This window comes from Manihot esculenta, chromosome 2 (assembly GCF_001659605.2).
Source record: "Manihot esculenta cultivar AM560-2 chromosome 2, M.esculenta_v8, whole genome shotgun sequence".
Classification (NCBI taxonomy): domain Eukaryota; kingdom Viridiplantae; phylum Streptophyta; class Magnoliopsida; order Malpighiales; family Euphorbiaceae; genus Manihot; species Manihot esculenta.
Window position 1 is genome coordinate 8,148,660 of NC_035162.2, and position 27,123 is coordinate 8,175,782.

General features: G+C 36.1%; 5 protein-coding genes across 5 annotated transcripts; 1 reads left to right on the plus strand and 4 right to left on the minus strand.

Annotated features, from left to right (window-relative positions):
• Window positions 1–10,176: 10,176 nt before the first annotated feature.
• LOC110609999 (WEB family protein At3g51220) lies at window positions 10,177–11,459 on the minus strand. Its single transcript, XM_021749855.2, has 3 exons — window positions 11,181–11,459; window positions 10,912–11,104; window positions 10,177–10,827 (listed from the first exon to the last, which is right to left on the minus strand). Exons 2-3 carry the CDS (start codon window positions 11,050–11,052, stop codon window positions 10,327–10,329), a joined length of 642 nt encoding a protein of 213 aa, XP_021605547.1. The 5' UTR covers window positions 11,053–11,104; window positions 11,181–11,459; the 3' UTR covers window positions 10,177–10,326.
• Window positions 11,460–11,850: 391 nt separating this feature from the next.
• LOC110608173 (pentatricopeptide repeat-containing protein At4g31070, mitochondrial) lies at window positions 11,851–14,597 on the minus strand. The gene has a single exon (XM_021747387.2). It carries the CDS (start codon window positions 14,525–14,527, stop codon window positions 12,650–12,652), a length of 1,878 nt encoding a protein of 625 aa, XP_021603079.1. The 5' UTR covers window positions 14,528–14,597; the 3' UTR covers window positions 11,851–12,649.
• An 853-nt stretch (window positions 14,598–15,450) lies between these two features.
• On the minus strand, window positions 15,451–16,962 carry LOC110608601. Its single transcript, XM_043953316.1, has 3 exons — window positions 16,777–16,962; window positions 16,203–16,648; window positions 15,451–16,113 (listed from the first exon to the last, which is right to left on the minus strand). Exons 1-3 carry the CDS (start codon window positions 16,862–16,864, stop codon window positions 15,649–15,651), a joined length of 999 nt encoding a protein of 332 aa, XP_043809251.1. The 5' UTR covers window positions 16,865–16,962; the 3' UTR covers window positions 15,451–15,648.
• Window positions 16,963–18,800: 1,838 nt separating this feature from the next.
• LOC110609901 (snakin-2) lies at window positions 18,801–19,701 on the minus strand. The gene is made up of 3 exons (XM_021749734.2): window positions 19,521–19,701; window positions 19,362–19,416; window positions 18,801–19,275 (listed from the first exon to the last, which is right to left on the minus strand). Exons 1-3 carry the CDS (start codon window positions 19,602–19,604, stop codon window positions 19,094–19,096), a joined length of 321 nt encoding a protein of 106 aa, XP_021605426.1. The 5' UTR covers window positions 19,605–19,701; the 3' UTR covers window positions 18,801–19,093.
• Window positions 19,702–23,989: 4,288 nt separating this feature from the next.
• LOC110609679 (naringenin,2-oxoglutarate 3-dioxygenase) lies at window positions 23,990–26,698 on the plus strand. The gene is made up of 3 exons (XM_021749445.1): window positions 23,990–24,497; window positions 25,633–26,061; window positions 26,211–26,698. Exons 1-3 carry the CDS (start codon window positions 24,138–24,140, stop codon window positions 26,517–26,519), a joined length of 1,098 nt encoding a protein of 365 aa, XP_021605137.1. The 5' UTR covers window positions 23,990–24,137; the 3' UTR covers window positions 26,520–26,698.
• The last annotated feature ends 425 nt before the right edge of the window (window positions 26,699–27,123 follow it).

Sequence of the window (27,123 nt, forward strand, 5' to 3'; positions counted from 1 at the left end):
CGGCTAGAATTCAAATCTTCTAATAATGTGGCCGAATATGAAGCCTTGGTGAACGGAATGTTGGTAGCTTTGGAAATAGGGGTAACCGACCTCGAGGTGAATAGTGACTCTCAGCTGGTGATCAACCAGGTGACGGGAGTATACCAGGCCAGAGATCCCATCATGCAGAGTTATCTCGATAAAGTAAAAACTGTGGAAGCCGACCTCACGGGCCGAGGAGTTATTACCAGATTTCAGAGGATACCTCGAGATGAAAATGAGGAGGCAGACCTGCTTAGTCGACTGACCAAAGAAGAGTTAGAGCAGCTCCCTGATGAAGTATACATACAGCATGTCAGCACACCTGCTTTCAAGAAGACAAACACAGTACTGCAGGTGGAACAGAGCCCAACTTGGATGACTCCATACCTGAGATACTTAGAAAATGGCGAACTCCCCGAAGATAAAGTTGAAGCCAAAAAGATAGCAGCGCGAGCTGCCAATTACCAAGTAATAAGGGGAACTTTATACAGAAAAGGGAAGTCCAGCCCATGGCTCCGGTGTGTGAGTCCGGAGGAAGCTGCAAAGGTAATGGAGGAAATACATAGAGGCCTATGTGGGGCTCACGAGGGAGCAGGGACATTAGCTAACAAAATATTCAAGCAAGGATACTACTGGCCCACTGTTAAAAAAGAAGCAGAAGAGTTTGTCCGGAGGTGTGACGTATGTCAGAGATTTGCTAATGCCATCAGGACCCCTGCCACTCCTCAAGCAAGCATATCCAGTCCATGGCCTTTCTCACAATGGGGAATTGACATCCTGGGACCTTTCCCCAAGACTACGGGGCAAAGGAAATTCGTAGTGGTGGCTGTGGAATATTTCTCGAAATGGCCAGAGGCAGAAGCAATAGCCACAATCACAGCTCGCAAGATGATAGATTTCATATGGGGACATATCATCTGCAGGTTTGGCATACCAAGAGTACTTATCTCAGACAACGGCAAACAATTCGACTGCAGCACTTTCAGAGCCTTCACAACGAACATGGGCATATGGCATAAGTTCTCCTCCGTGGCTCTTCCTCAGACTAATGGCCAAACGGAAGTCACTAATAGAGCTATCCTTCAAGGATTAAAAAAACGGCTGGATGGCGCAAAGGAGAATTGGGCAGAAGAACTCAATAGCACTCTATGGGCACTCCGAACCACTCCCAGAGCGCCCACTCAAGAAACCCCGTTTGCACTTGCTTATGGCACAGAGGCTGTAGTCCCAGTTGAGTTGCAGATCCCCACTCATCGAGTTCAATTCGTTAGTGAGAACGCTAATGGGGACAAATTAAGGAGCAACCTAGATGCTCTTGAAGAAGTTAGGGAAGAAGCCCAAATCCGAACTGCTGCTTATCAACAACGAGCGGCAAGATATTACAATCAAAAGGTCAGAGAAAGAAGCTTGAAGGTGGGAGACCTGACTTTAAGAAACCTGGAAGCTACAGGAAAAAGAGCAGCCGCAGGCAAGCTAGCACCGACCTGGGAAGGTCCATTCAAAGTGACAAGAGTGGTTAAGCCCGGGGTATACCGAATCGAAGATATGCAAGGAAACCCCGAGCCCCACGCTTGGAACATCCAGCACCTAAAAAGGTATTTTCCTTGAAATATTCGTAAAGAAAAACGTTGTATTTTGACAGACATGAGTAAATAAAAATTGTTTATACAATGTGATTATCTTTATGAATAACGTTCTACATGAAACAAGGCCTCAGTTAGGCACGAAATCAGCTGAGATGACGAAGCGACAGTAAGGCCAATGAGCCTGAATCTTGTACAAAACCCCAAAGCGGGTACCAAAAAACAACCGGCGAGGCCCCGAGGTCGTCCCGGAAATTCAAAGAAAAACAGGATCCCGTAAGATCTCCTGGAATCAAAAACAACCGGCGAGGCCCCGAGGTCGTCCCGGAAATTCAAAGAAAAACAGGATCCCGTAAGATCTCCTGGAATCAAAAACAACCGGCGAGGCCCCGAGGTCGTTCCGGAAATTCAAAGAAAAACAGGATCCCGTAAGATCTCCTGGAATCAAAAACAACCGGCGAGGCCCCGAGGTCGTCCCGGAAATTCAAAGAAAAACAGGATCCCGTAAGATCTCCTGGAATCAAAAACAACCGGCGAGGCCCCGAGGCCGTCCCGGAAATTCAAAGAAAAACAGGATCCCGTAAGATCTCCTGGAATCAAAAACAACCGGCGAGGCCCCGAGGTCGTCCCGGAAATTCAAAGAAAAACAGGATCCCGTAAGATCTCCTGGAATCAAAAACAACCGGCGAGGCCCCGAGGTCGTCCCGGAAATTCAAAGAAAAACAGGATCCCGTAAGATCTCCTGGAATCAAAAACAACCGGCCAGGCCCCGAGGTCGTCCGGCAAATTCAAAGAAAACCAGGATCCCGTAAGATCTCCTAGAATCAAAAATAGGTCGGTGAAGGACTTAAGAGCCTCCCAAAATGAAAAATTTCCCCACACCACAGGGACAACTTATAAAATCCAATTCCGACCTCGGAAAGAGAAGAGCCCAGAGCTGTTTAAAAAAAAAAAAAAAAAAAAAAGAGAGAGAAAGACCGAGCTCCCAGCTCGGATAGACTTACCTTCGCAAAAATTCAAGGTACGAAAGAAAAAGGCTGAGTTTCCAGCTCGGATAGTCAGGTTCCGACCTATGAAAAAGGTACAAGGCCCAATAAGCTAAAAAAGCCCCGACCTCGAAAAAGACGCTAACGCCAAAACTTTGGCTTTCGAAGCAAAGGCCGAGCTCCCAGCTCGGATAGACTTATATTCTTAAAAACTCAAGGTCGAGCTCTCAGCTCGGACCAATATTCACAAAGGCCCAAGACCGAGCTCTCAGCTCGGATAGACTTATATCCTTAAAGGATCAAGATACGAAGGCCAAAGAGAAAGGTCGAGCTCCCTCCATAGAAGGACTCATAAATGACGATATCCTTAAGAGGATAAAAAGGCTATAATCAAAGCCTCAACCAGTTTATCTGAAACAAATATACGAAGTCATAACGAAGAAAGAAGGACTAAAAGCCAAAAACTGACATGATAGTTGTCATTAAAAAGGTACGAGATTTGATCTCTCAGACTATCAGCTAAGAGCTGAGCTCGCAACTTAAGATTAATTCAGAGCTTTTGAATGAAAATATGTAGTTTATATCACAAATACGAAGAGTAGATATAAATGTCAAGAAATATGAAAAACAAGCAGGAAACTAATACTTCATTAATGACTATTACAATTTATTTCTCCGGCGAGGAAGGAGGATAAATAGTCCTTAAGGGACTTACATCAGTAAGAACACCCTCGCCTGCATTATCTCTATTTACAGCCACCTCCGAAGGAAGCTCGGTGTCCCTTGGGCCAGAGCTCTCAACATTAATAGTAGGGGCAACTTCTGACCCAAGGTGGAGACCGTCTTTCTCAGAATCAGGATCATCCTCCTCCGACTCTATCTCGAATTCCCCTGACGAAGACTCAGCTGGCCGGTCTATGTTCCTCTGAGAATCTCCTCGGGGCAAAGGGAAATCATCCTCTCCGTATAGCACTGACTCGCCATCTGAGTCCACTTCGCGCCTACGAAGCTTGGCCAAAGGAATATCAGGAGCCTGCCTAGCTTCTCTTAAACCGCGATTGTAGCCAGTTACATACATGCGGTAGGCCTTATCAAGGATAGCCTTTTTCATTTCACCAGAAGCTTTATACTCATCAAGATGTTCTTCACAAGCCTCAGCTACAAATTCCTTAAACTCAGAAGAGTCTTTGTAGTCCTGAAGATGAGCTTCACAACTCAGAAGAGTCTTTGTAGTCCTGAAGATGAGCTTCACAGGCCTGATCAATTTTAACCTTCAGCTCATCAGACTCCTGATACTCCGCTATATATTGTTCACGCTTCAGCTGAGCCTTCCCTTCGGCATACTTTACCACCTCAAGCAGGGCTAAACATTTACGTTCCAAAGCCCTGACTTCATTTTTCAGCTGTTGTTGGCGAAGGTTGAACTCTTCAGCCGATGAAGACAGATCTTTGATACGTTCAGAACTTGTGCCCAATTTCTGCTCAAGGACCTCCACCCGGGCTAGGGCACTTTCCCTCTGAGCCTTCACCTCATTCAAGTGAGCTTGAAGCCCCTCAAAATCAGCCTTTAAGGCCTCATGTTGGCGCTGGACCTCAGCTTTTTGGCCAACAGCCTCATCCCTCTCCTGAAGGGCCGTTGTCATAGAGGACAGCTGTTTTACAACCTCTACACAACGAGCTTCCACTTCAGCTGCCCTCCCATCAGACTCCTGGAGAACCCTGCGAGTACGAGACAGCTCTGATTCCAGGGATTTGCTATGCTCTGCTGCCTCAACCGCTCTGTCCTCAACTCTTTTCGAGGCCTCCAGCGCAGAATGTAACTCCACCTGGAGATACTGAATCTGCTCCCGGGCGGCTGCCAGGTGGCCCCTCGCGTCGCTGGTGGCAGTCAGGTTTTCATCGCGACGCGCTTCTTCGATCCGGCGGTCCACGGACTCCCGGAGAGAGAGGTCACGGGCATTCACCTCCATAACCAGGCCTAACATCTAGTACGGAAAAACAATTGTCAAGAAAAGAAACAAAGTAAACTCAAAGAGAGGTGAAAAGAAAGAATAACTTACCATCAGAAGCATTTCTCCAATCGTGGATCCGAGCTCCTCACGCGAGCGAGATTGGAAGGACACCTGCTCCTTGGTAGAACTGGCCAAGTGACTAGTCAGGGCCAGAAGACGAGGATCCGAAGCCTCTGTTATCCCGCCGAACATCCGCTCCCGGAGAAGTGCGGCTACAGCAGAGGCCGGAGACTCAGAGGAAATGCCTGACAGGTCCAGAATGTTGTCAGTGGGGGACGATGAAGGAACAGCAGACACACCCTTCCCCTTCCCAATGGGAGGAAGAGGTGGGGAAGGACCCGCAGCAGTCCTGGACTTCTTCCGCGCAGGAGATGGGGTAGGCGTTCCAGAAGGGGTTGGACGCTTGCCCCCGGTCTTCGATGGGACGCCCTTAGATCCCTCAGGCTCAGTCCTCACAGGGGCAGGGGCACCTTCACCAGAAACCTCTGGGCTTTGATCCTCTAGGAGGATGATCTCCATCCCTGTCCCAGAGGTCTCCTTGTCTTCAACAGGGGACTTAGATTTTCCCCCTGACACCCCCTCAGTAGAATGGGCAGCACCCTGCCCCACTTGTTCAGTAGCTTGGGTCTGCTCCACAATAGCTAGGGAAATTTCCCTCACGATCTCTGAAGAGGCTGGAATGGATCTAGACCCTTCAGCAGGCGTCGAGGTTGAGCTCGACCCACCATGGCTAGATGGCCGAGCTGATTTGATGCTGCGAGAGCTCGGCTTGGAAGTTCGAGAAGAAGCTTTGACGGGAGGTCGGCTGACCTTCTTGGAGGAAGCGGCCTGAGCCAGCTCTGCAGCAATCTCAGTTACAGAACGCCCATCCCCAAAGGCGTCAAAAATTGCATGCATGTTCTCCCGAGACAGGTCAAAATTCTTGGGGAATTTGACGCCATCCATTCTAACCTCAGAAGCTGCAAGAAACAAGAAGTTATAAAGAGTCAGCATACTTCCTGATATTATGAGCAAAGAAGAAACAGAATAGCCGGACAAAGCACTATACCCGTGTCCCGGATATCCCTAAGGTTGGACGCAAACATACACTTCTCGACATCATACTTCCTCTCAACGGAAGTCAGTCGAAGCAGCCCGACCTGCTCAATAAGACTCAATTCGGGCAGATCGTTGCAGCCCGGAAAGATCTCCCCCCACCTTAGGTCCACATCCCACGATCGGCAGGACCCTAGTTTTAACTCCGCCACAAGGAAATTCTCTACCCATCCCTTTATAGAATCCTTATAGCCCGTAAGAAGAGACAGCCCATTACGGGGGGAAAAGTAATAGAAGTTTTGCTTCGCCCTAACCAGGCGGAAAAAAGTGACAAACAGACAGGCCGTAGGTGCGAAACCCCAACCCAAACAGATAGACTCGAAACAGGACATGAATAAAATGGAATTTGGGGATAACATTCGAGGAGTTACCCCAAAGTATTCAAAGACCTCGACAAAGAAAGGGGTAAAAGGAAACGGTAAACCAAATTCTCTCTGCTTCAGGAAAAACACTATGCTACGAACCTCTTGGGGATCCACCAAACCAGGAGGACGAGGGTAAGGAAGAACTATCCTCTCATTTGGAAGAGGTGCTCGAATAAGATACAACGGAGTATCTAAAAGCCTCCGGGAAATGTGATTAGTTATGTTGGAAGGTGTAATATGCGACTCAAGGTCAAAAACATCAGGAAGCTTTGAACTTGCCATGGAAGAACAAAGAAGCGTACCTGAGAACGCGATGGGATGAAAAACTGTAGAAAGAGTTGCAGAAAGACAGAGAGCAGACAAGAGCTAGTTCTTCAAAAGACAAAAGGAATTTGAAAAGAAAGGCAATTATGAGGCAGGGCGTTGATCTGAACAGTTTTGTCTTGGAGCGGCGCGATCATTAATTGTTCTCGAAATTTACCCTCTCAACGGTTAGGTAATAACTGGCGAGACGGTAAAGGGGCAAAAGGATGATCGCTGGGCTTACCTACGTCTATCAAGGGCCAAGTACACGATGACAGCCCATCATTTAAAAGCCCATTCGCCATCCACATAATACAGGCCCAACTCATCAGTCAGAGCAACTTAGCCTACTACTTTACCATCCCTATGGTAAATGCCGAGGAAACAGAGGGGCAAGTCATGAAAAGACTCAAAAGTACAAGCAAAAGGGAGCATGATAAAGGTCAGACTTGCTCCTCACTTAAAAAGTTATAAGATTTGATTTACCGTTATTAAACAAAGGATGTGAGATCGGAAAGAGGCGCCAAGAGCACCTCGGAAACATACAGAACTGAGAGCTTAGAGTTCAACTCATCAGAAGCCGAGCTCAGAGGTCGGATTAGTCCAGCTCGGACAACACGACTTGAGAGCTCGGTCAGCTAAAGGAAACTCAGAGCCCACTTCACTAAGCAAAGACAGAACTCTCAGGTCGGTTAGTCCAGCCCGGACAACATGACCTGAGAGCCCGGCCGGATGAAGGAGACTCAAAGCTCAATTCATCAAGATAAAGACCGAGCTCATAGGTCGGTCGGGCAGTCCGGTTCGGAAACTTGAAAGTCCAGTTGGCTAAGTGGATCCGGAATTCAACTCATCAGAGCTCGCAGATATGGTTAGATCAGCTCGGAAAAAAGCAGGACAGAGCTCAATTGGTTAAAATTATAAGGCGAGCAATCTAAAGTATTTCACACATGATAAAGGAAGAACAGCTTAAGCATGAGAGCAGAACAAGAACTTCATTAAAAGAAAAGTACATTACAGCACGTTACAAAGGCCTACACTACGGGATGAAAGACTATCCTTAAAGGATTTACATATCCAGATACTTCATCATCTACGATTATCACCTACCCTACTATTCTAGTCTTCAGCTCGGAGGACTTCTCGTAGCTCGGAATGTGAGTTTTTCAGAAAAGGCCAAGATCTGTCCCGCTATTATAGGGGAACTGAACAAGTTGATTCCCATAAGCATTTCTCACTGTCCCCCTGGGCAAACGTCCGGTTACCCAAATGTGATGCACGGTACATTCGAACAAGCTCAGATATTGTATGCCGGCCGTGCACCACACATGAAAAACATAAGTCTTCGGGCTATGGCCCCGAAGAGATCGCGAAGTACACATTCGAAGAAATCGCTGGAGACCTGACTGAGTGCAGCAGATCCCAGTCTCACGTAATACTGGTACTTCACACCAAAGGGAATAATAATACTGGTACTTCACATCAAAAAGAACAACAAGCTGAGCGCCGGCGCCACTCCCATTTATATCAAAAGAGGACAACAGGGACATCGAGGAAATTCCCTTTTTCTCTGCGGAAAAAGGTGAAGTTAGAGCGAACCCCTCAATAGCCCAGAACTTCTTTGGAGCCTGGGCAACAAGCAGAGGAGGAGGCCGGCCAGACGACCTGGGTAAAGCAGTTTCAGCAGCTTGCCGAATGGCCCCATCCTTCGACTGCCATACCAGAAGGATCTTCAATGCACCACCCAGACGCCTTAGAGGTAACATCAAATCTTCAAGAATTTTGAACTGACCCATTTTTATTTCAGGAACTGCAAAAAGTTTCAAAACAGAGACAAGTCAGAAACAGTTCTCCCCTAAGATGATAAGAGCAAAATCAAAGCAAACCTCTGGGGCACAAGGCAATCTGCTTGAAGAAGGCGTCGAATAGACCTGCCACAGATAAAACAAGAATTTTTCATTTCAACAGAAGGCTCAAGAATGAAGAAAAGCTGGCGCTGATATATACTCGGAGCCTGAGGACTTAGCACGGGGCAGAGCTACGCTAGACTCTAAGCCAGTGATGTCAGATTCTTAAAAGTTATTCACGGGAAAGGAAAGAAAGGAGATGTCCAGATAATGATGACAAAAAAAGCAAAGGCGGCAGAGGACAAGAAGAATAGAAAAAAGACAGAAAGAGAAAAGAGCAGATAGAATTCAGAAGCTGCGCAACGACTGAAAGATGAAAGGATGTTATTAAGGCACCTGAACCCGAACAGACGCGGTCATACTAGTTCTTGGTATTCACCCCCTCGGCAGTTGGAGCAATAACTGCCGAGAAGGTGAAGGGGCAATTGATGACCGCTGGGTTCCTTCACCCCGGGCCAGGGGCTTGACCACAGCCCAAGGCCCATGACGTAGAGGTCCACACATCTGATATACAGAACAAGCCTGGCTCATCCAACCCTCAAGACCGGGCTCGACCCATCTTCTTCACTCAAGCCGGCCTGGCCCACACGAAGCAGGCCCTCTCCACTCAGGCTTAGCGTCTGGCCCAACTCTCGGCCCAGCCCAGGATCCAGAGAAATATTCACCAGACAGCCTGGCAGATCCGTTCGAACGTACGCACGAGGAGAATCAGAGGCCGTTACGCATGGAGCAGGCGGCTGATACCCTAGTACCTCCGAATCCGCATGGCAGAGACGCGTGGCCCAATCCTGGAGAGACCTTTACACGTCACCAGCAAGCAAGACAATGTATAAAAGAAGAGTCCCCTCCTCAGAAAGCTTAGGCCTTATTCAGTAATACAAAATTCTTGTAAAATCCTATTCTATTGGATCTCAGATCATCACTGTCAGTTTGATTGTTTGCTAAATTTGAGTAGTGGAGCTGTCTTCTTTATTTAATATAATGATAATTAGGAAAAATTATTATTTATGTGATTTAGTAGTTAATATTTTTAAAAATTTTAAAAATATTAAATAATTATTTAACTTATTTGATATAAAAAATTTATTAGTTAATTTTTAAAATTTTAAAAAATATATATTAAAATATATTTAATATTTTAAAAATATTAATTAATTAATATTTTTATTAATTTTAATCATTAAATATTATAAATAAATCTGCACGGACTTAATTTACTGATAAATGCATCTGAATACAGCTTTTACTCTTTTAATTTCCAATTCCTAATTTAAATATATATATATTATAAATAAATTTAAAATATCTTTTAAATAAAAGAATTAATTAATAAATATTATAAAATTAAAAAATTAATTAATAAATTTTTTCATTACCACATCAACTAAATAATAAAATATTTAATAATAAAAATTAATAAAAAAATTAATTAATAATTTTATTAAAATATCATTAATATTTTAAGATATTTTTAAAATTAAAAGTCAATTAAAAAATTTATTCATAGCGATTAAATAATAAATTTTTTTAGTAATTATTAAAAAAGTAAATACTACAAATATTAATAAATGTATTTTAAATATATGAAATATAAATAATTAAACAATTAAGGAGTGGTATTAAGAATTAGTATTTATAAATTTTGAGTTTCTTTTCTAAGATAATTTATCATATACGAGTTTTAAATACTGCCGAGTGAAAAAAAAAAAAAAAGAAAAGAAAGAAAGCTGAGATTGTCTTCAGACACAATATAAAGGAATTTTATCATTTGACAATTTGGGCTTACAAAACTGTTTTTATTTATTACAGACAAACTATGGAAAGCAAAGCAAAGAGCAGACAAGAGAATTTTGTCGACCTGCTACAAATAGATTTTATTGAAAAACTCACTTGATACTTGTTTACAGAAAAAAAAAAAAAAAAAATCTCTTTGGACCAAAAAATAAAAACTCTCACTTATTAATACTTTGAGAGCATGCTTTTAAGATCATCTGAAGCAAAACAGAACTTAATATGTGAAACTACCCAATTTTCTGTTGATGAAATATTTTTGCATCTCAATTTCTGGGAGATTCAGCCTCTTGGTTTCCCTTTTTACTTGAAATTCTTAGCCATCCTAAAATAGGCACTAGTGACTTCTTCATGGTCTTTTTAGTTGAGGGAGTTTCCTCTTTCGTAACAATGATCCTAGCCAATGAAGGAGGACTAGCAAATTTCACATATCTCTTCTTTCCAAACTCAGCATCGTCGTCGTCGTCATCATTATCATAATCAATAGTTCGGTTCTTCATCTCCATTTTGGTTGCATTTTCAATGAACTTGAGGTCTTCAATCTCAGGATCATCAATAATAATAGGTTGCTTCTTAAACATTTCCTTTGCCTTTAGCCATCGTAGCTCTTTCTTTGCTTGTTCTAGTTCTTCTCTAAGTGATCTCATGCAGTTTGCCATTAGTTCAGCTTCTTCTCTTGCTTTCTGGAGGCCAAGTTTCGTTTCCTCTAGCTCAGCTGTTAAAGCTCCCATTCTGGAATGTGAGTGCCCACTTTCACTTGCTTCAATCTAACAAGAAAACATGCATTTGCATATCAGATATATACAAGCTTTTAATTGGCCAGAAAATTCATCAACAACAAGAAAACAAACCTTTTTGAGTTTATTGGCAATCTCGCCAGCTAGAACTCGTTCTCCGAACAACATGACGGCATCTTTAACCGACCGGAAGGGTGGTCGGGTATCAATCTCAGCTCGTCCCATGACAACCAATTTGCCCTCTTCTTTGTCCATGCTTAGCAGGAGTAGTAGCTAGTGACAGAGATGGAGTTCCTTTTAAAACAAGCTGAGAAGGGGGAAAGAGTCGTTAGTTTAGTGATGGGGATGGTGAATTGTGCTTACTTAAAAGGAAGTTTAATTACGTAAAAAATCATGGGGTTTGAAGTCTGTTTCTTCGCGTCCACTTCACTGGAATGTTGTTATTTGAAGAGGATCAACTGATGGTAGTTGGAACATCCATGTTTGATATATATCTTTGTCCTTTTGATGATATTGTGTATATAAGCTTGAGTGCTCAGCACCATCCCTTGATTAGGACTTTCCTCCTTACCCACTCAAAAGGGGTCTCCCTGTCATTATCACAAGATTAGACTCTTTTATTTCTATCTTCCATTTTCCAAGCTTTTCATTATCAGAAGGTGAATGTAACTAAAAATAACAAAGGGTGTATTCAAAAATTTACATTTGATCATTAATTATTTTTAAAGAATAAAGGATGCTTTCTCTATATGTGTGCTTCTCAAGGAGAAAGATAAAAAGAAACTCAATCTATGTGAATTCATTTCATCGCCATTAATTGCTGAGCCAAACTTCTTTTTATTCTTCTTGTAAAAATACATACGAATTTTAAAAAATCTTTTATTTAACAAATTTTTTTTTTCATTTGATTCCAATTAATGCTTGATTCAAACCCAGCACTACTGAATTTAGGCTTATTCATTACTTCCAAAAAAAATTAAAGCTAAAAAAGTTAATTAATAAATTTTTATTAATGTTCAAATAGTAAATACTAAATATATGTAACAAAAATAGTAGGAAGTTTCTTTTCAATAAATATAATGGTTAAACAGAATGAAAGGATTAAACTGAAAAAAATAATAATAAATTAATTATTTTTCTTTAATATATATATATATATTGATATTCAGATAAGAAATTATTTAATTATGTTCATTTTTTCATGATCCAAAATATAAATCTAGCCGCACATATTTTATTTTGAATCTACCATTTGAATGAAAATTTCTCAACAGTTAACATGGGGATACGGCTGAGTTCTCAAAAGATGCTTTTTAGTTGAACCACTCCGGAACACAGAGATCTTGAAAGCGCAGAAATCATGGATGGGAATTTAGGGCTCAGGGGAAATGGTCGGTGGCGGGAACGGTTGTGTCAAATACGATGCAAAAGTCGAAGTCGGTGGGGCGGCAGTCGATGGGCTTTTCGACCACTATCTCGGCATCTGCTACGTAAAGCGAACCTCCAAGTTCACGGCCCAAGACGAGCAAAACCTTTGTACGATCAGCGATCAAGTAAACATTTCTCTCGCTCATTTTCATTCTTCTTTGAACAAAAAGTGACATCAAATCAATACCCACTCCAGAATTTGGCAAGAAAAAGGGATTTAGCAAGTCAGATTGCAGTATGCTTAGTTCCTAGAGAACCCAAAATTAGTTTTCTGCATGTGATTTTGTTTGATTATGCCCAATATTGAGCCCTCCCAAAAAAAAAAAAAAGGAACTTCATAGAACTGCATTCAAAAACTGATTTGTCCCAAGTGATTTGATTACTGGAATGGGGCAACTCAACTGTCACCAACCTGACTATAAAACTAAATTGGAAATGAAGAAGGGTTGCCTATTGAAATCTGGCTAAATCCATAGCATTTAGTTAGTCCCTTTGCTTTCATGAATCTCCTTACCTCTTCTACAGCATGCCAGTTTTTTGATTCCGCGAAAATCCCACTCAGCGAAGTATGGTTGGCAGCATTTCCAGGTTCTGATTCTATAAGTTGGCGTGCTAGTATTTCAGCAATTTCTGATCTCCCATGAGTTTTGCAAGCTGAAACCAAAGAGCTCCATATTGATGCACTAGGTTTCAAGGGCATTGTTCGCACAATATCAAAAGCATCATCGATTTTCCCCGACTTTCCAAGAAGATCAATTAGGCAAGCATAATGTTCTATAGTAAGTAGAATTTTTCCTTCTTTTTTCACATTATCAAATATCTGTTTCCCCTCTTCGACGAGGCCAGCATGGTTGCAAGCTGATAAAATGGCAATTAAAGTAATTGCATCTGGTTCAACAAGCCTGTCTTGCATTTCATGGAAGAAAGACAAAGCTTCCTTACCATAACCGTGCAAGCCATAACCCGCAATCAACGTACTCCATGACACTGAATCTTTTATATGCATCTCCTTGAAAATTTGATGCGAAGCCACCAGACAGCCACACTTTGCATACATGTTTATAAGTGCATTCCCAATAAAAACATCAAAATTCAAGCCACATTTCACAATGTATCCATGAGTCGCATTTCCAAGCTCAAGTGCTGTTTTAGTTGTGCAGGCAGTGATCACTGCCAATAGAGTCACGGAATTTGGTCCAATACCTTCTTCTCTCATCCGCTTAAAGAGATTTATAGCTTCAACACTGTGTCCACTTCGAGAATAGCTCCCAATAATTGAACTCCAGAGCACGACATCTTTGACTTCTGATCTCTCAAAAATAAGCTTGGCAGGCTGCATTGATTTTCCACTTATGCAGTACATATGAATAAGAGAAGATAAAAAATGACGATCCGAATCGAACCCCTGACGAATTGCATATCCATGAATTTCTTTTCCATGCTTAATACAACCCAACTCAGCACATGCTGGTAACGACGCAATCAATGTTACTCTATTAGGTTTAACCCCATTAATTTGCATTGCTCGAAAACAATCAACGGCCATACCATGGTCGAAATTTGCAATGCACCCTGATACCATCGCAGTCCAGGAAATCTCATTTTTCACCTCCATTCGATCAAACACGCGTAAAGCCATGGAAGAGTAACCACACTTAAAATACCAGTCAACTAAAGAAGTTAGAACAAAAACCTCTTCCTGGATCCTCTCATCAACAATAACGAGAGCATGAATGATTCTTCCAAGTTTCAAATCTCCAAAACGTACAGAGAGCGATATAAAACTAGCAAGCAACTCAGATTTTGGCACAAAACCAAGTCTATACATTTCCTTAAACAATTCAAACGCTTTGGTGATACGGCCCTTTTGTACACAGCAATTTATGATAGAATTCCAAGAGATACTATCTCTCGAAGGCATTGCATCGAACGCTTTAAGTGCGAGTTCAACGTCTGAAGATTTAGCATAAAAGGGCATGAGAGCATTAGAAATAACGGGATCAGAGAGAAACCCTGATTTAAGAACGACACAGTGAAGTTGAAGGCCATAATGATGGTAGTGAGAGGAAGAGCAGGCTTTGAGTAGTGAAGGGAGGATAAAGGCGTTGGCTTGGACACCTGCGCGATGGAACTCTTGTGTATAGAGTACAAGTGTTTGGCCATAGAGTCCCCTTGAGATCAAATCTTTGATTTTGCAGTGGATAGTTGAATTTGATTCTGCGGAGTGTAGAGTTGATGTAAAGCGTCGGCTTAGAAGATAGAGGGGCGATATAGATTTTGATTTCGGCCATTTCAATTTCATGGATAGAGTGACAGTGAAACATCGAGACGTACTATTTGCTATTCAGGGTCACCGCTTTTAAAAATATGATATATTTCCCCTCGTTGATTTTTATCAAAATATTAATAAATTAATTTTATAAAATAAAATCATTTATTGAGTTTTTTAATAAAAACAAAATAAAATTTTTTTAAAATTATGGCTCCTTTATACATCATTGTTTTGTATGTTATTAAAATTATTCTAATCATGATCTAAATATGTTAAAATTAAAACATTTTTATAATAATATATTAAAAAATATTTCTTACATCTCTAATTAATAATATCAAATAAATCATTTATTGAGTTTTTTAATAAAAACAAAATAAAATTTTTTTAAAATTATGGCTCCTTTATACATCATTGTTTTGTATGTTATTAAAATTATTCTAATCATGATCTAAATATGTTAAAATTAAAACATTTTTATAATAATATATTAAAAAATATTTCTTACATCTCTAATTAATAATATCAAATAAATTTATATATAACAAAATTAAGCCATACCAAATATTATTATTATTATTTTCAATTCTATTCTAAACAGTAAACGAAAATCACGATTCTAAATAAGCTTTAAAAAATAATATGTGAACAATAAATAAAAATCATGGTTCTCAATGATTTTCTTTTAAAAATAAAATAGTTGCAATAAAAAATTATTTTTTAATTGAAAATTTTCATTTTAAAAAAATAAATTTAAATTATTTTTTTATATAATGATTTATTCTACACTGATCATTCATTTGAATTATTATTATGCGTGATTGTGTAATGTTTTGGGAGTTCTTATCTTCGGCAAATTGAAGTTATTTATAAAATTAATGGTGTTAAAAAATTATTTGAAAAAATAATAGTAAATACTTAAATATTCTTTCAATAAATTTCCCGGAGCACAATTCATTCAAAGAAACATTGTATTATTCTCCAGGAACCACTTCAATTTGTGGTGTGTCAATAAAAGAAAGAGACCAAAAAATAACAAATCCCAAAGATGTGTCGAGTTAGACACAACACCACCAACTCAATTCAATCGTCGCCGTCGTCTTCATCCTCAGGAAAACGCAGGTGCCTCCCTTTAGGAGTTGGCAGACCCTTCAAGTGAAGAACATTTGGTGTTGAAAGGCAGCGTCTTCTACCACTTCTTCTTCTTCAACTACCTCATCATCACTGTTGTATCTAAATCTTGTATGCTTCCCTCTGAATTTAGCAGCCATTGTATTATTCTCGCTAAACCTTATCTTGCCAATACCTTCACACAGTGCATCAACCAAACCTCCATCATCACCGTCTTCATAATCATAAGGGTCGTAATATTCTTCCTCTTCTTCTTCTTCTTCTTCTTCATGGGTGCTTGCATTAACCAGAATGGACCAGTTAGAAGCGCTGTCATCATCTGATGTCAGTGACTTGTCTACTTCGCGAGTGGTCACCACAGAGGGGCATTCTGACGATGCATCAGTGATTTCAGATTTCTCAGAAAAGTCCAGCATTAAAGACCTTGTTAGACTCTTTTGAGATTCAAGACCCTCCTTCTTCCCATCAAAGATATCACTCACCACCTGCAAAATTAGCCATCAAGAATACGTCACCAACAAGAACCCAGATAATTTTCAGTTTCGTATTCACCAACAAGGTAAAATAACCAAACCTGACAAAAAAGCAATGGTTCTTCAACTACCGACAAAGGAGTAGTGCAGTCAATGCCTCCATCAGCTTCAGAGAGATTAGGGACTTGTGGCGTATTAACCGGAGTCGGAGCAAGAAGTCCCATTGGAGAATTAGCAAATCCTTGAATACGAAGAAAGGGACGGTTCTCTAATGCGACCTTTGACAGCTCTGCCTCTTCTTCAACTTTCTGCAAGAGGGTCTTCACTTGACCCCTAAGCTTTGCCTCACCAGAGCCGGGTGTATAGTTGATCTTGACTCTATTGCTTCTCTGCTTGGCTATGGCTGATGCCGGGGTCTCTAAGCTACCCATAGCAACTCCAACAATTGGTGAATCGTTTGTTATATCAATAAGCGCAGAGCGATCTTGTTGCTGTTTTCCACTTCTTGTTGATTTTGAAACACCTTTCTCGGAATCTTCGATCCTACCTGAAATAGAATACCAGAAACAAATTAAGCTTTGTTAACCCAATCGCACCAAACAAAACATGATCGGTTCAAAGAGAGTGAAAGATTTGAATCTTTCTTGAGTAGAACAAGAAATCAAATTCACTGACTTGAAATAGGAATGTTGTTATCGTTGTTATTAAGAGCAGCCAGAGTCTGCGACCTTGTCTCTCTTTTGGTTGATGATGGAGTCTCCATTGAAATTAAATCAAGAAGATAATGAAAGTGAGAGATGCGAGAAAGCAAATTCAAAGCGAAAAGAAAAGCGTGTCTTTTTCTTTTGGGGGGGGCAAAGTTCAGAGGGGTTTATAAAAAGGGCAATTTGGCAGCGGAGGCTTAAACGGTCACATTACCGTTGGAGCGCAAGCAAAAGGAAATATAGAATAAGTAGCCAAATAGAAATAAAGAATAACTAGCCGTTAGGGTTTTAATTGTCTGTGATCTTATATTTTGTACAGTTTCTTAATAATAATAATAATAACAATAATAATGAAAAAGCAGTATTTAAGAAATAATTATTAGAATATTAAAGTGTTAAATCTCATATTAATTTTGCAGTGTAATATGCCGCTTTTTCAAAATTAATTTGTAAACTAATTTTTAGAATGAGTTAAATTTAATTTAAATTTAATATATGATATTAAAATTTTTCATAAATATTTCACACTCTAATATAATTTTATAATTTTAAATAAAAAAAATATTGAATTTTATATTAATTTAAACTCATTTTTAGAATTAGATCCATCACAAATTTAATATCTAGATGGCATATAATCAATTTATAATTTAAATTGTTTTTTATTAAATACAAAAGAAAGATTGAATAACTTGTATGGAGACTTAGTATACAGTTGTCTTTTGTGTCTTTTTTATAAAATAATTAAAAAATAATGAATGCCAGTAAAGAAATTAATTTAATTTTTGAAAAAAAATAAAATTAATGTCTGCAATGACTGCATTTTTTAAAAGAAAAAAAAAAGGTCAAAATGAATTGTATCTTGAATTATTATATCTTATTTTAGAAATTATATTCAATTATATCTTTTATAGTGTAGAGACAAAATACTGTATTTAATTAAATTAAATTAAATTTTTATAAAATTTTAATTTCGAATGAGAGAATTAAATTGGAAGAAGAAAATACATGGCACTTGACTAGACTCATAAAAAATTTTAATTTGTCAAGTTCAGTCAACTGAGGAGCTCGCCACATTGACTGATTTTCCCATACTTTGAATGCATTAGGAGAGTAGTGGATCCCACACACAAGAATTTTTTCAAGTACTCCTATCAAATTTTTATGATAATATTTTCTCAACATAATATTACACATTTTTAAAATTTATGGATGTGACAAAAATATGGGCGAAACTATTAACCTCACGAGGGACATATATTGAAATCACATCAGTTACTATAGCAGGGAGATGTAAAACATCCGAGACACATGAGGCATGATAGGGAGAAATAACGGCACCCTTTGTTAAACCATGCAAGCTATCAGTTTCCATTTGAGAAGCTCTAAAGCCAGCTGCCTAATGAGAATGCCAAAAGGAACAGCTTATATTTCTGACAAATCAAAATCTCAGTGAGCCAAGAACTATAAAGTACAAAAGTCAATGCAATCTTAATTATTTGTATTTTAAAAAATTAATAATTATAACTTATTATTTTTAAAGTGAAATTATTGTGTAAATAATTTAAGAAGTGCATTAATCTAATCTTGTATTTACCCACCATATGGCCCAAATGGTGCGACTTGCATGGCCTATCTAGCCATGGGCCATAGGCCCATTTTTGTTTTGGCAACTGGATTCCTCCAAAATATCATGAAGAAAAAAGCCCACATGACTTGCAAAGAGAGCAGCCGATGATGTCTCCGCCAGTTATTCGGGGGATGGCAAGAAGGAAAGAGCAGAGATGGAAGGTAGAGAATGAAGAACGCCTGAAATCCATATGGTTTTTCTTCGAGAATTAAGCATTTTGTTCCATGATTTTGATGATGGAAATTTCAATAAGGTTAAACTTGTATATGGGTCTCCCATATGAATAAAATCCCTTGGCTAATGGACCAACTCAGGTTAGACTTGATTACTCATCTTTGATTCCATTCTCAGTCTAAGATCCGATCTACATGGAAGAAAATTTATTTAATAAGGAAAAATTTTATGACATGGCACAAATGAGACCGCATCATTTTGTCATATACATAGATACTTCCTTAGCTAAATGACATCAAAGGCAAGCTATAATAAAAGTGAAGTGAGATAGTGCATCTCCTTAATTTCTTATTAATTTAAGATTAAAGAAAAGAAAAGAAAAGGCAAGAAAATCTCAGTACAACCAATAATGTTGATTTATTTGACAAAACACAGACAGAAGTAAAGATCATAGATGAATAGAAGGGCATTATAAAGATGAAGTTCAAGGACATTTGCGAAGTTGTTGACGAGTGGTAAGATTAGCATAGCAAGGACAAAACTCAAGGTTGCCATAAGTCCCTGGAGGCACACAGTTGCACTTGGCGCAGCAGCTCCCACAAGCCCTTTTGCACAGTCGAGGCCTTTTTGACATTTTACACCTTCCCTCGCATGCCACTCCACAATCTACTTATATACATTACTTCATTAATATAAAGATTCAACAGAAAGAGCCATATATACAGAGATCTGAAAATGATAGATTTGTATACCTATGGAATGGGTTGAAGGGGACGGTGCAGGCGCAATAGCTCCATTGATGCTAATCTGCAAATTACACACACTTTAATTTCTATCTCTTCCGGTTCTTGCTTATTATCCAAGCAACATAAGTAAAAATTAATTAAGATGCGGAGATGTATTAGAATTACCGTTTCTTGAGCTTCTGCGAGATGGAGAAACAGAAGAGAGACAAGAAGAAGTGAAGCATTAACTGCGTATCTGGAAAATGCCATATATGCTATGTAGGTATAGAAAGGAGAAGAAAGAAACTAGAGATATAACAGAGCAAGCATGAATGCGAAATGAAGAAGATGAGAGAGAATTTATAGTAGCCAGAGAAGAGAAGGTTGCTTGGCATTGGCAATAATGGAAGCTGGAAGGGCAACACTGCCAGACTGGAGACCGCGTCATGCCTAAAAGAAACTCTCATATTGACATGTGTGCTTTAGCTACTTACAGAGTGGACTGCTAATCTCATCTTATCTTTTCAAAAATGCTCAATTATAATGAAAATCATATATAAACTATGAAATTTTGGAGAGTGAATAATAAAAAGATATAATATAAAAATTTAATTAGCTACAACAATATTTAACATAATTTTAATGGCTCGACCAAAAATTATTTTTCATAGTTTAGTGGGCATGAAAATTAAACAGGGCACATGTCTTTATTCTAATTTGGGAGTCGAGTGAAGCTAAGTACAGCTCAGATCCAGTGGCGCAAAGTAGAGTAGGATCTCAAATATAAACTATATAATATAATTATAATCAATTTGATTTGATAATATTTTCTTAGTTTTGACTTTGAACCTTGTCTTTCGTGGGTCAGAAGATTTGTTTGTAATAGGGTATGGGCTAAGTTTGGTTCATGTATCCTTGCTCATTTGGGCTTTTTATGCCATCATAAAAGTATTAATAAGATTATAAAATTTTACTTCATCTCTTAAAATAATATATCCATTTTAAAATATATGAAATTTTATAATTTAAAATTTACGTAATTCTATGATTAATAAATTAATTTCTGTATTTTTAAAAATCTATTAAAATATTTTTTTTATATTTTTAAAAATTTATTAAAATATTTTTAAAAGAAAAAATTATTTTATTATTTTTTCCGTTAAAATTAAATAAATAATGAGATAAAAAAATTTTAAAATTTAATTTTATTCTCAAATAAAATCTCTTATTTAATCATTGGATATTATTATTATTAACGAGTTAGTTTTTATATTTTTTAAAATTTATTAAAATATTTTTATTTTTTTTTCATATTTATTAAAAAGTTCTTATCGTTTCTTTCTATCAATAAGATAGTCTCTATCTTTTCTTATATCTATTAAAACATCTTTATCGTTTCTTTCCGTCAACGATCATCGTTTCTTTCCGTCAATGAAATCGTCCATTCTGTATTTTCAAAAATCTATTAAAATATTATTATCTTTTCTCATATATATTAAAACGTTGTTATCGTTTTCCCGTCAACAAAATAATCCATCCTCATCGTTTATTTCTGTCAATAAAATCGTCCATCCTTATATTTTCAGAAATTTATTAAAAATTTTTTATTTTCTTTCACATCTATTAAAACTTCATTATCGTTTTTTTCATCAACGAAACAGTATTCATCTTTTCTCACATCTATTAAAATGTTTTTATCGTTCTTTCCGTCAATGAAATAGTCTTTCCTTCTCCTCTTCCTCTTCCTTCTCAAATAAAAAAAAAAAAAAGAGAAGAAGATGATAATGATAAAGGAGAAAAAAGATAAGAAGAAGAAAAAATAGAAGAAGAAAAAGTAGAAGCAGAAGCAGAAATAGAAAAAGAAGCAGAAGAAAGAGGAATAATCGATGAAGAAGGAGAGGATAAAAAAGAGAAAAAAAAATGGAGTAGTTTAATTTTTTACTATTTTTTTAATAATAAAAATAGATGAAATTCTCATTGTATTAAAAAAAATATAAAGATATTTTAATAAATTTTTAAAAATATAAAAATTGAGTTATTACTGATTATAATACTAATAAAATAAATTATAAATCATCCTAAAATGAAATTCAATTTAACGATAAAAATATCTTTTTATCAATTAATTTTTTAAAATATTTTAAATATGACAAAATAAAAAATATCTTATTAAAAAATATTTTCAGAAAACAAATGATTTTTAACTGGTCGGAGGACCAGTTGGATAGGCACGTGAAGGACTGGTCGGAGGACCGCATTAATTAGGTGACTAAAGTCACGTGACTCCACTTAACTCCCAAAATAATTTTTAAGAAAGATGCTGCCTTGATATTGGTAAATAATTTAAAATATTTTAGAAGAAAAAGCGAAGGTTGGTTTAATCTGTGGCGAGTAGCAGTGGAGTCGTCAAAATCAAAGCATAAGTAACATTATCAGTCTTTATTGATGTCTTTCTAGAAATTATGCAGAGGCTTTTAGTGCTGGTTTTGTCGATTTGCTGAATTGAGAAATTTCGCAATACTAATTTTTAAACTAAATTATTATAAATAATAATTATACTTCTGCATAATCCTTAAATTATTCTATTGGAGGTAGTAAAATTTTTTCACAATTAAATTTTGAGATAAGATTATTAAAAGAACACATCTAAATAGTAAATAATTTTTAAAATAATATAAAACAATAAATTAAATATTATAAATTTAATAGATAATAATTGTTTTTTAATTATTAACAATTAAATTTAAATTTTAAATTAGATGTTAAATAATTTTGGAAAACAATGTAAAAAATAAGTTTGATAATAGAAAATTATTAGGTAATGTGTTGGTTTTTTAATTATTAATAATTGTATTTCAATTTTAAAGTAAAAATTAATTTTTATTATTTAAAATAATTTAGAATTAGTAAATGAAGGTCTTAAATTCTAGGATATACATTAATAGTAAAAAATAAATAAAAATTTTGATATAAGATTATTAAAATAAATTTTAATTTTGACAATATTAAATTATTAGAATATGATGGTAAAGTGATAATATATCTAATTCATGTGATAATGACAATTTAAATTTTAATTAAACATTAAATAATTGTCTTAGTATTAAATTTTTTAAAAAATTATAAAAATTAAATAATAAAATATTTAATAAAAAAATAATTGGTAAATTTTTAAAAATATTTAATATATTTTTTAAAATAAAAAAATTAATTATATTATAAAAATTAAATAATAACTTTTCCTTTATTAATTGCTGCTGCCACTTATACGTGTAAAATTTACACCCCTAAACTATCACCGCCATACATTTGTATTTTGTACATCTCATATTCATTGCTCTCATAATTGCATATTCAACTTATACTATCTATATCTTATAATATTTATGATTTAATATTTATTTATTAAAAATTATGGAAGTAATTAATATTTTTAATTTTATAATAAATTATTTAAAATATTAATCATATTTTTCTCACATATTAATATTAAATAATTTAAAAATTAATAAAAAAATATATAAAAATAAATTATTTTAAATTTTTTAAAATAATATTTTTTCCAAATGGAAATTATGAGAGGAGAGAAAGTAATTTTATACTCCATATTTATCAAAAATAAATAAAAAAAATTAAAAATAATAAATTTATATTGTATTTTTTAATGTATTCTATAATCATATTATTTAATTATTAATTTATTTTATTTAATAAGTATAAAAAAGTATAACTTATTAGTAGTTATAACACATTAAGAAGCTAATTAATAAATATTATTTAAGAAGGAAAATAATTTATAATTTAAAAAAATATATAAAAAAAATATTTTCATGGGTGGGAGAAGATATTATTTGGCTAATTGTCTGAGAACTAAGGAGAAGTGATATTAATTGGAATAAAACTAGTAGCTTTCATAAGAATCTCTGATACTATGACCCACAAGCTCATTAATTTTAGACTTTAATTTCTGCAACAAATGCCTTTTTTTTCTTATGTCCATATATATACTCTAAAAATTCATTAAATTAATTATAATTAAAAAGGATATCAAATAAGATATTTTTAAATATTCAATCTAATTAAATTATAATACAACGTGACGGATTCGAATAGTTATTTTTATAAATAATTAATTTAATATAAATTTATATATTTTTGTAATAATATTTTAAAAAAAATTTATATGTTTTAATTTAAATTTTTTAAAAATATTAAAATTTTAAATAAAAATTATTGATAAAAAATATTTTTTATATAAATTATTAATTAATATATATATATATGAGACTAAATCGAATTAAATTTTATTCGAATAATAATAATTAGATTTAGGTAATTTATATTAATTTTAATTGAATTTAAAATAAATTGAAATATTTTTAATAGGAATAAAGTTTAGATTTAAATATTTTAATTTTTATGAATATTTTATTTATTTATTTATATTTTTAATTATAATAATTAAATATTAAGCTAACAAGAATTCTCTTGTTGGTTAATTTTTAATATTAATATATTATTATTTTACTTAAAATATTTTAAAAGATGAAAAATTATAAAAATAAAATTATGTTTATTAGCTATACACGCCAACGCCCTGTAGAGAGATAGAGTGGTAGATAAAAGGAAGGACTCATATCACGAGCTCAAGGGGGTAGTTAGGCAAATTGCCACACTTTCCCCCACTCTCCCCAGCTAACACGCTGTATCCAATTTCCTCCCCATATATATATATACACCCTCCCTTCCACCTAAACTCATAATTCTTCAGACACCCAAAAACAAACACATTCTCTTCATTCAATGGCTCCTTCCACACTTACGGCCCTCGCAGAGGAGAAAATCCTGCAGGAAAGCTTCGTCCGAGACGAGGATGAGCGTCCAAAAGTTGCATACAATCAATTCAGCAACGAAATTCCTGTGATTTCATTGGCTGGGATTGATGATGTTGGTGGGAAGAGAGCTGCGATATGCAAGAAAATTGTTGATGCATGTGAAGATTGGGGGATTTTTCAGGTGATTGATCATGGTGTTGATGCTAAACTTATATCTGAGATGACTCGTCTTGCTAAGGGATTTTTTGCCTTGCCGCCGGAGGAGAAGCTTCGTTTTGACATGTCCGGCGGAAAGAAGGGCGGCTTCATCGTCTCTAGCCATCTGCAGGTAAACATTTTCTTTTATTGTGTTTATGGTCTCCCGTAGCCTTTAGCCTGCAAAATTATTAATTTATACATCATTCCTTAATTTTGAGTTTCTTATCTTATAATTTGCATTTTTAAAAGCATTATTTTAAATTTTTTGTAGCTTTTCATTTATTATCTGACAAAAAATGTCGGTGACAAAATGTTAAAGCGAAAACCAAGAATAAAAAATAAAAAAATTAAATGTTTGTGAGAAGTGAAAATTTTATTACTATTTATATATTTTTTTCCTATTGAAGGTAGCTACTGTAAAGTATCCTGCCAAATGGGTTAAATAACACGTATACATGATCCTAAACGTTTGTCGTTTTTACCGGAAAAGCGTTGTGCATGCTATGGTTTTGAGTTTGACAGGAAGATGCCTGCATAGATAATTTTCCAACGACAAATTAATTATATATGGATTTCAATTTTTATTTAAACCTTGATTTATAGTATATTGGAAAAAAAAAAACAGTATCATTTATATTGTTTCTTGAGTAAACATATATATTTCGAGTAAAAATTGTGAATTCACAATATGGGTAAATTTTGCATTTCCCTATAAAGAAAATTTTAAGTATTTGCTCATAAGAGTTCTTTTTAAATTTTTTTCATTCCTCTGTTCTTAAACAGTAACATAGTTTCGAATTTTAAGAGTTTAAATATTATTCTTACAATGTAATTATTTAGTTAAATTGATGTTTTATATGAAAAAAACAAATCAAAATCTTACTTGTGGGGCCTTGAACCATATTTTATTGATGTTTTATATGAAAAAAACAAATCAAAATCTTACTTGTGGGGCCTTGAACCATATTTTAATCTCAATAAACATTAGACAGAAAAAAAAAATTTGGAATGGAGACCCACTCCCCACATGAATACAAAGAGGTAAGTAGTTGTGTTGCTCCATCAATTTTAAATGTTTCAGGACCACTATGACAATAATAATAATGCAAGGGCCATTTCAACTGCAGTGTTTAAAATAATGAAATATGAACATTTTTTAAATACGTGTTGTGCTTAAATTACAATATATGGACATTTTCAATTTATCCAAATGCTTTTCAGAAGAGGAAAAAAAAGACAAATATGAAGCATTTTGTTTTATGCAGGGAGAGGCAGTTCAAGATTGGCGTGAAATAGTGACATATTTCTCATACCCACTTCGCACCAGAGACTACTCAAGGTGGCCTGACAAGCCGGAGGGATGGAGAGCAGTGACCGAGGAGTACAGTGAAAAGCTGATGGGACTTGCTTGCAAGCTCCTTGGAGTATTATCAGAAGCCATGGGGTTAGAAACAGAAGCCTTGACTAACGCATGTGTGGACATGGATCAGAAAGTTGTAGTCAACTTCTACCCAAAATGTCCCCAACCTGACCTCACTCTCGGACTTAAACGCCACACTGATCCAGGAACCATCACCCTCTTGCTCCAGGATCAGGTGGGTGGTCTCCAGGCTACCAGAGATGATGGAAAGACTTGGATCACTGTTCAGCCTGTGGAAGGTGCCTTTGTCGTCAATCTTGGAGACCATGGTCATGTAAGTACCACCAATTATGTCCATTTTACTTTCCTCTCTCTCCCTAATTGCATGATGAAGTCAAAAAAGAAATGAGCGTTTCATGGTATTGCTACGTGTAATGTTCTGGTCCACAATTGCCTAATTTGATCCATTGGACTGTGATGCAGTACCTAAGCAATGGGAGATTCAGAAATGCAGACCACCAAGCAGTGGTGAACTCAAATAGCAGCAGGTTATCCATAGCCACATTCCAGAACCCAGCACCAGAAGCAACTGTTTATCCTCTGAAGATTGAAGAAGGAGTAAAGCCAGTGATGGAGGAGCCAATTACATTTGCAGAGATGTATAGGAGGAAGATGAGCAAGGACCTAGAGCTAGCCAGGCTTAAGAAATTGGCTAAGGAGAAGGCAGCTGCAATAAAGGACGTTGAGAAATCCAAATTGGAGGGCAAACCTATAGAGGATATCTTTGCTTGAAATAGCTATTATGATATATAGCACCATGTTTGTTAATTTTTATGTTTGTTGTTACTTGTGGGGTATGTTTTATTTGATGAACACTGTATTTGGGTGAGGCGATGTGGCTTACCTCTGCATTTCGACCCTTAATATGCTATCTATTTATAGAATAATAAGATTTTGCCATTACCTCACAAGTTCTGTGTTTTGTATATGTTTCAAAAATTATAAAATTAGCAAAAGGTCATTTTAGACTCCTGTAAAATTATTAATATTGTTAATAGTCAAGTAGGGCCAAAGCCACGGATCAAATTGAGTTACTCTCCACTCCCCAGAATAATAGCATAAAATAAAATCATATCTAAAACTGTAAATTTTTTAATTTAAATTATAATTATGATTAACTACAAAAGATCCTTCGATAAAAAAAAAATTGTAGAAATCCATAACTTGGATTGGGTTGTGTTGGATTTTATTAATGTCTGCTCTTCAGGCCCATACATTTGAAACTAGAGAAATTGAAATAGACAGAAAATGGATGGCAGTTGGGTTTCCTCTTTCCGTCTACTTTAATTAAATATATAATCAGTCGAAATCTCTATTAAGAAAATATCAAACGCAA